We start from the raw sequence: 9,138 nt of genomic DNA, 5'->3' as shown, positions 1-9,138 counted from the left end.
TCAATATATCAACAAATTATAAACTTATTAACAGAATAAATGTCTTAAAATATTCAAAAGAATAATTGCAACTTCAACTCATATAAACTGCTATTTTGTGTTTTAACCAGTAATAAAATAATTAACACACTATAATTGCAGCTTTTCTTTATATAGTACCAAACAAAAATGTACTGATTTTATTAAACATTCCAGCACTATTTATATACATAAAAACTAATACAAAATAAAAATAATAATTTATTTGTGCTTTAATTTGGGTTGAATGGATTTTGATGTATTTTTGCATGATTTAATTCAATCACTTTTTGTCTGAAGGAATTTTTTAATGTTGCCATGACCTTGTAAAACAATAAACTTCCTTTTGATATTTTAATCCAATCTGACGCGGATATTTATTATTATTTTGAAAGCTTACACAACTTCCGTTATTTTCGCCTTCAACACGTGACCTTAACAAGGCCTCGGCGAAGCAGCCCGGTGGGCGGGACTTCAGTGACTGTGAAAGATTGACAGCTCCCTTAACGAATCCGGGGCTGCAACATCCGTCCTGATACATTCCGTGTCAAATAATGAAGCAGTCGTTTATTATTGATGAGCGCTGCCGGAGAAACTGAATTATTGATCAGGAGGTCAGCAGTAACCACTGCTGCCATTTCTACAAAGGTATAATACACCGGGCAGCTGAAACAAATATCTCTGCAGAGAAAATAAATCAATACCAACGGGACACAGAACAGGATTTAATACACAGTGAACACAACTACAGTCAGTACAAACCTAATTTTATGACATAACCTGACAAGGACTTTGCGTTCTTTATGTTCACGATGTACCCCACAGCTTATAAATGACTTGCAGTGCTGCCTTATAGCCTGCAGGTGGCAGTGTGGACTAACGTGTTTATTCATCACATAGGTTTGAAACTTAATGCGTTAACTTTTATTTCTTTACCTAAAAATACATACAGAGTTAAAATATTGGTTTTTTTTTTTTTGTAAGTATAAATATTTTTTAAAAACATTTTTAGTAAAATGTTATGATAGAGACTGGTGTCCATGTCCAGCTAATGCACTTTCCTGTGATGGACTTGCGATGGTATACCCTTTTATATTATGCTGTGCTGAAGTATTTACCCATGTAACTATTTAGGAAATAATTAGTAGATTTTTAACAACTTATTTAACTTAAAATTGCTCTAATAAATACTAAACGGAAGTGGTGTTGCAGTTGATCCTCCTCACCAGGCGGCGGCGCGCTAACATCTATTAAAAGCGTGGTCTTTGGACATTTCCTGTCATTTAGTGAACGCTTTCCTCCGCTCAGAACGAAGAGAATCGTTTACATTTAATGTATTTTATGTTCTTAATTGAACCAAGCAAAAAAATAATTTAACTTTTCGAAATTTTCAGAAGAAGAAGAGAAACTCGTTTCCTGCGGGGAAACCGAATCCGACACAACACCGGTTCAGGTAGGCCAGCTTCTTTGTGATTTGCTTCATGTTCGGTTCAGCGGGGTCACTCTAAAACTAAAAGTCTGTTTTAAAAGGTCCGTGACAGCCGAGAAACTTGAGAAAGAAAAAATGTTTTAATGGTGTTCGTTCTGGTTGGATATACAGGTCAGGGGTCATTCTGACTCAAAGTCCCCAGACAGCCTGAGCTTAATGTTTCTCTAGAAATCTGGACTGTGACTCTGTCAGCATGAACTTTGACCCACGAAATAATGACAAAAAAAAAAGGGCGTTGTAAAAGATTTAAAAACACCAAGGGTTCAACTCATAAAGCATTGCATTTTCACATGGTTAATATAATTTTAGAGGTAATGAAATAAATACAAAGATGGTAGGTTTTTACAACAAAAATGGCACTGAGTTCTCATTCATCTTTATTATCAAGTTATATAATATAAGTTATAAGTTACCATAATTAAACTATACAAAAACCCTAGAGCCTGGATGTCAATGGCAGAAATATACTAAATTATTCAGTGTAAACCTGAAAGATTATGAATGAGGAGAGAGGCGGAGATGGTGTAGAGGCAGGGCAGCCGGCTTGGGACCCAAAAGTCCCAGGTTCAATCCCCAGTCACTGCACATCACGTGGCGTCTCTGGGCAGCACACCTCATCCCCAACATGCCCCCCGGGCGCCCTCAATAGCTGCCCACTGCAACACCTGGTGGTGGATGGGTTAAATGCAGAGACTGATTTCGCCATTGTATGGAAACATACAGTGCTGACATTGTGATGACATTATTATTATTATTCATATTTCCAGATTGAGGTCTCTGCAGTTACGTGTGAGGACTTTCTTTGTTAAAAAGGTTGAGTCGATCAGGTCACTGATTCCTCACAAAATAGTTTTCATTCAATTAAACAAGTTCTTGAGTGGAAATTCTATTCTTGCGATCTTTCAGTCTGGCTTTAAGAAACTACACAGCACCGAAACAGCCTTAGTTAGGGTCTGCAACGACATTCTTCTGGCAAATGACTCTGGTCAGTCTGTAGTCCTGGTACTCCTTGACCTTACTGCTGCATTTGATACTGTGGACCACAGTATCCTTTTATCTTGGCTAGAACACTGGGTTGGGATTACTGGTGCAGAGTGTTGTTCATACCTGAACGACAGGAGTTTCTGTGTTAATTTAGCTAACACTCCATCTACTTCAGTGCCTCTTTCCTGCAGGGTCCCGCAAGGCTCCATTTTTGGACCCCTTCTGTTTTCTTTGTATCTCCTCCCCTTAGGGTCTGTCCTGAGGAAACATGGTCTTTCCTTTCATTGTTATGCTGATGACTCTCAGATCTATCTGCTGTTAACACCTAACGGTTCCTCCTCCATTCGCCCTTTGTTAAAATGTCTTGATGACATCAAGACTTGGATGGCTGCGAACTTTTTGAGTTTTAATGATCAGAAGACTGAGGTCATTGTGTTTAACCCTAGCTCTGCCACTGTCACTGATCCTGCAAACCTGGACTCCCTTCAGCCACATCTAAAACAGTCTGTTACCAATCTCAAGATAGTTTTAGACTCGAACTTTTAAGTTTAATAAACAGATAAATCCTTTTCTTCAAAAAAGCTTCTTTCAGCTAAGGCAGATAGCTAAGCTCAAGTCCGTCCTGTCCACATCCGACCTTGAAAAATTAGTCCATGCGTTTATTACAACCCGGCTGGGCTACTGTAACTCGCTTTATGCTGGGGTCAGTCAGGTCTCTCTCTCACGTCTCCAGCTTGTCCAAAATGCTGCAGCTCGGCTACTAATGGGAACTCGCAGGTTTGAGCACATTACTCCAGTTCTGTCCTCTCTTCACTGGCTTCCTGTGCGTGTCAGAGTTGATTTTAAGATTCTTCTGCTGACATTGAAGTGTGTTAACGGCCTTGCACCCTCATGCCTCTCCGACCTCCTTCATCCTTATACTCCTTCTCGGGCCTTGAGATCATCAGACCAGCTGCTTTTGGCCGTACCAAACACCAGGCTGAAGCTCAGAGGAGATCGGGTGTTTTCAGTCATGGGCCCTAAACTCTGGAACAATCTGCCCATCAACATTCGACAGGCCACCTCAGTCTCTATTTTTAAATCTCTCCTCAAAACACACCTGTACTCACTGGCATTTAACACAGAGTGATCTCATTTGGTATTTCGTCGTTGATGATTGTGTTCATCCATTTTGCTTTTACTCCTTGACATTTAATGCAGGGTGATTTAATTTAGTATTTCATTGTTTCTCATTATATTTCATGTTTTTATGCTTTTATTCATGTTGCTGTATTATCTTAATATTTGATACTGTGATCTTTTTGGTAAGCACTTTGATAATAGTTACTGTTTTAAATGTGCTATATAAATAAATGTGACTTGATTTGACTTGACTCATCGTTTATTGTCTCAATGTGATCTATTTTATCTTGCTGATTTTTTTTAGGTTAACATAAAGTCTCTATCCATTATTATAATTATTAATATAAGAGTTTTTATAAGTTGTAGTGTAAATAAACAGCTTTGTTGTCATAAATGTTGTGCTTTTTTAAGGGTACTAATTCCAGTGTTGTGAAACTTAATCATAAAAAATCCTGAATTACATCAAATGGTGCACTTTGAAAGAGTTTAGTCCAGTAATTTTCCATCTTGCACCTTGTTGCATTAGATCGAACCTCATCCCTGCAGCATCACTGAGCTTCATTAAGCATTTTGTGCTTTCTGTGCTATCAGATTCTGTTTTTCCCATTGATTGATGGGAGTATCATCAGTCTATGGTGGAGTTTCCAACTTGGAGTGATTAAAACGTGTCTGCGTGTTCTCCCACAGATTTATTTTCCCCTTCAACAGATGATCGCGTTCCCTCTGCGGTCTGAACATCATGCTTCCCCGGGCGGGTAAAGAGTTTCTGGTCCGTATACGGTTCTCCTGGAGGCCGTTTTTCCAGGGCCGGTACCTGCTGCTTACTAACACCCTGAGTGGAGGATTGATGCTGTCGCTGGGAGACATCCTGCAGCAGACCCGCGAGAACCGCAGGGAGCCAGGCAGAATCCGAGACTGGGGGAGGACAGGTGAGCAGAGGGGAGGCGGCCTCTCTATGAAATGTGTTTAAAGATCCAGCAGACTGTCTCTGACAGAGTTCACTAAACTTTGTCCAGCGTTTAACTGCTCAGGGGATGGTTTGTAGATTTACTGAACGGTTCTGAGGTTTTCACACTCTGTAGTTCCTTTAGCACGTATGTCAAACTCGAGGCCCGGGGGCCGAATGTGGCCCTCGTTGACATATTATTTGGTGCCCAAGATGATATTTTAAATGTAAAAATACTTTTCTCACAATTCAGTAATCTTTGATTATGATGTCAAAAGTGCAACAGAGGACGTCAAATGAGACCAGTCAAACTCTTGTTGAGGAACCTGCAATCAGGAAAAGATGTTGGGTATGTAACTTGAGTTAATGTAGATTCTGAAACCGGCCCTTAGTTTGAAAAAGGTTTTAATGTTGGCCCCCTTTTGTAAGTGGGTTTGACACCCCTGCTTTAGCAGGAGAACATCCCCAGAGCATGATGCCACCACCTCCCTGCACAACAGCTGGCACAGAGTTCTTGTTTCAGCATCTTTCTGATTCTTGCAGGCTTGCACCTTTTGTGGTTTATGTTTCTTGATTTTGAAGGGACGGTCAGGGTCTTTCTTCAGATCTTGGTGATGGCGTCTTCGATTAACTTCCTTCCCCCTGAACAGTTTGCACAAGATTAAAATATACATTGTTCAGTGTGTTTATGCTTCTTTTCTGACTCATTGGTCTTTATTCCCTTTTATTTATTAACTGTCACCCTGAAGGTCGCATGTTTGCGGTTGGCTGCTCCATGGGTCCACTGCTGCACTACTGGTACCTCTGGTTGGACAGAGTTTATGTGGGCAAAGCACTAAAGACACTGAGCAAAAAGGTTCTGGTGGACCAGATCGTCGCCTCACCGACGCTGGGAATGTGGTATTTCTTAGGTACGTTGATATTTATTGTCTCCCTCCTACTGTTGTGGACATACGCACGCCTTAAGATTTGTCGGGGTGTGAACAAAGAAACCGTTTTTTTTTAATGACGCATGTAAGAAAGCGTGCAGGGTCAAAGGTTGTGTGTAAAATTATGGGTGAGGTGATGCAAAACAAACAAAATCAGGAGTATATGGAGTTCAAAGGACATTTGAGATCAACAATTAAGATTTTACTGGCGTTCTGGGAATCCTGCGTATAAAAGTCCACTGCTCTTTGTGTTTCTGACTTTATCTTGAGATGATTTTAATCCCGCTTGGCGCTGACGCACATTTTACAGACGACTCTGCTTATCGCAGGTATGGATCTTATGGAGGGACGCACTTTATCAGAAGGATGGGCAGAGTTTCGGGAAAAGTTCTGGGAGTTTTATAAGGCAAGTGTACCGGTCGGGTCGGACCTGACACACAAGTTATTGTTCGCTTATCACAACTTTTACATTTGTGACAACTTTCTCTTCTTATCTCTCGTGTTCATAAAAACGCGGGAAAATTAAAAAGTGAACTTCTCTGTTTTTGGATGAATTGAACCGAAATAACATTTCGGTCACAGTCCAGTAGTTTTCCTTGTAGATATTTTCTGCTTCAGGAGAACAAATGATGCAGCTGTCACATAAAGCAATAAAAAAAAAAAAGATGGAAGAAGGTTAAAGCTTTTTAAAATAATTTCATGCGTTCGTTTAAAGCTCCTTGCTCTTATTCAACTGAAAAATACCCAAATAAAAACCTCTAAAAATGGTTTATGCCACATCGTTTATGGTTGTAATTTGGTAGAAGTAGTAGTTAAAAACAAACCGTAAGGAAAGAGAAAACAAACTTAGCTGGTGGACATCCATTAAAGGAACACTGAAGATAATAATTCCTTAGGAATTATTGTAATCTCCAGGGAGATTGTGTCAGATCTGGGAAGACTTCAGTCAGTCACGTAGGTTTACTGAGTGTCAGACAGTCCTATTCCCCAAAGCCTATTTAGTCTTCTTTAATACAAACACATTAAAATACCACGTTAAATCAAATTAAATAAGCATGAATGACTTTAATGGATTAGAGGAAGTCCTCCTCCAAATATTATTGTTTCCATTTACCTTTTACTCTTAAGAGCAAACGGTTCTGACGTAGAAAAGAATCCCAAAATCTCCACGTCCTCTTTATTTTCTTCACACTGGAGAATTTTATTTAAACGACATCTGGGACGGTTTTTCTTTGTAGAAACTCCGAGGTTTTCTCGAGTCAGGGTTGTAAGAGCAAATGTTTGCTTCTCATCAGAAAACGGTTGTTTCCCTCCTCGCCTCATCCACCATGTTTGCTGCGAGTAAATCTGTTTGTGCTTCTGCCGACAGGTGGACTGGTGCGTTTGGCCCGCTGCCCAGACGATCAACTTCTACTTCCTGTCGCCCAAATTCCGTGTCGTGTACATCAACTTTGTCACTTTAGGATGGGACACCTACCTCTCCTACCTCAAACACAGAGTGAGTCTGGTTTTAGATGCAAAAACAAGTATTTTTCAGTGCACCGTATTTTTCAGACTATAAGGCTCACTGTCGATTTTTGAGAAAATTAAAGGATTTTAAATGCGCCTTATAGTCCGAAAATACAGTATATATTTTTTAATTAAAGACAATAAAGCTGTTTTCCCAGTCTAAAATTGGTTATTGTTGTTCCTTTAATTAAAAAAGGCTTAAAGAAGACTCCATTTAAAATAGTTTTAATAATAAATCTGTTTTTTGTCGACAGGATGAAGACCAACAAGCTGAAGCAGCGTCAGACGTCCGTGTCGAGTCACAGCAGAAAGGACTTCCAGCGTCTGAACCTCTGGAGGAAAAAGCTTAAAGTTCAATATCGTCTACGAAGCTCATTAGTTATAAAATATTTGTGCTTTTGAATTTAAATTCCTCTCCTCTGAAACTTAAATTCCTCTCTCCTCGGGAAACGCTGTGAGGTGACGTTTATTTTCCTGAGGAGTTGTGTATTTAATTTAAAGTACAGGTGAACTTTTGTCTCCACGCCTGAATAATTCAGTTTCTTCTGATTCAGTCTCTTTTTGTCTGTTGAGACATTCAAGGATGAAAAGCTGCTTCACTGCCGCAGCCGCTCCATTTCTTTCCACTCGTTGAGTATTTTTTTCCAAATTATTTTCATCTCTTTCGGATGTTTTACCTTAAACTTTAAACTCACTCTGATCTTTTTGTTTGTTTGTTTGTTTTACAATCAGAACTGATATAAAACACTTTTATCCTGCTTGAACGATGCCTTAATATACAGTCCAGAACCACACCTGTTATTGCGCCAAATCATCTTTACCAACTTTGTTTATCCTTTAAAGCAGGGGTGCCCAACCCTGGTCCTTGAGGAACACCATTTTTAGTTTTAGTTGTTTCCCTGCTCCAACACTCCTGATTTCATGATTTAATTACTTCCTCATGTTCTGCAGAAGCCTGTTGTTCACTCAATTATTAAAATCAGGTGTGTCGGAGCAAAGAAACAACTAAAACATGCAGGATGGTGTTCCTCAAGGATCAGGGTTGGGAACCTCTGCTTTTATTGTTGAATCTAAACTAATCATAGTGAAATGTAAAACTTTATATATGGTCACGTTTCAAAGAATCATCAGCTGGAAACTTGAATCAGGAGGATGAAGATATTTTTTAATAATTATCCAGCAGTAACATTAATTTTAAATAGCTTTTTTTTCCAGCTCTGATGGTTTTATTAATGGGTAAACTAAACATGTCAATAAGAAGTTTCTGTGAAATACCTGATGATATAGCTGTTATTGAAAGCTCTTTGTTGTTTCTGTGTTCATTACATTATAGATATGACCAGTTTTCACCACTGATAACGCTCCTAAAATAAAATCAATGCTGCAAATGTGTGAAAAGCTCCCAGAATTCAAATGACGTTTGATGACTGAAGTGGTTTATAAATGTGTATTTTTTTATTTTTTTAAAAAGCTTGGAGTTTAAGCTAATGTGGAGGAAGTATTAGTTGTTTAAATTACATCATGTATTTTAAAAACAACTCTTTATGGAGCTGTTAAATATAATAAAGTGATGAGAAATGGAATAGTTAATTTCCTGAATCTTTTTTTTTTTTTTTTCATTTTAAATCTGTAAAGTTTTCAGTATTTAAATAGAATGTATTTAGTGATTTAAAGAACATTTAGTGAATGCACATACCGTTTAATGAAACTGAAAGTTGTTAAACGTGAAACAAGTTTAATATTTAAGGTTGATCATTCCTTGAAGAAATCCTATAACCCGCTGCCTTTCAAGACCAATATTTAAAATTGAGAACATGTGATTAAGATTTGTTGTTTTGGTCAAAACCGAAATAAATTTATGCACAATATCATGCAATATTTTATGTGTAATTTCTGTGCTTGAAATACAGTATGTGTTGAGGAAGACACAGCAACTACCACATTAAAATGAGCAACTTCCACATTAAACTGTAGCAACTAGTAAACCGTAGCAACTACCACAGTAAACTTAAGCAACTAACAAATTAAACTGTTGCAACTACCACATTAAACTGCAGCAACTAACACATTAAACTGTAGCAACTACCACATTAAACTAGCAATTACCACATTAAACTGTAGCAACTACCACATTAAACTGT

At 38.4% G+C, this 9,138-nt stretch overlaps 2 protein-coding genes across 2 annotated transcripts in view; both read left to right on the top strand.

Moving 5' to 3' along the window:
* jund (JunD proto-oncogene, AP-1 transcription factor subunit) overlaps positions 1-9,138 on the top strand; it is an 81,361-nt gene that overhangs the window by 27,891 nt on the left and 44,332 nt on the right. The window lies entirely within an intron of this gene.
* Positions 4,353-7,347, top strand: mpv17l2 (MPV17 mitochondrial inner membrane protein like 2). The gene is made up of 5 exons (XM_037697966.1): positions 4,353-4,542; positions 5,309-5,470; positions 5,818-5,894; positions 6,858-6,986; positions 7,252-7,347. Exons 1-5 carry the CDS (start codon positions 4,353-4,355, stop codon positions 7,345-7,347), a joined length of 654 nt encoding a protein of 217 aa, XP_037553894.1.

Source organism: Nematolebias whitei, chromosome 3, assembly GCF_014905685.2.
Source record: "Nematolebias whitei isolate Nwh7 chromosome 3, NemWhi1, whole genome shotgun sequence".
NCBI classification, from domain to species: Eukaryota; Metazoa; Chordata; class Actinopteri; order Cyprinodontiformes; family Rivulidae; genus Nematolebias; species Nematolebias whitei.
This window is presented reverse-complemented; position numbering and strand designations above follow the sequence as displayed.

Coding starts and splice junctions, on each gene's coding strand:
- mpv17l2 (XM_037697966.1), top strand. CDS start 4,353: ATGCTTCCCCGGGCGGGTAAAGAGTTTCTGGTCCGTATACGGTTCTCC. Junction 5,895..6,857: donor AGTTCTGGGAGTTTTATAAG/GCAAGTGTACCG, acceptor TTCTGCCGACAG/GTGGACTGGTGCGTTTGGCC. Junction 6,987..7,251: donor TCTCCTACCTCAAACACAGA/GTGAGTCTGGTT, acceptor TTTTGTCGACAG/GATGAAGACCAACAAGCTGA.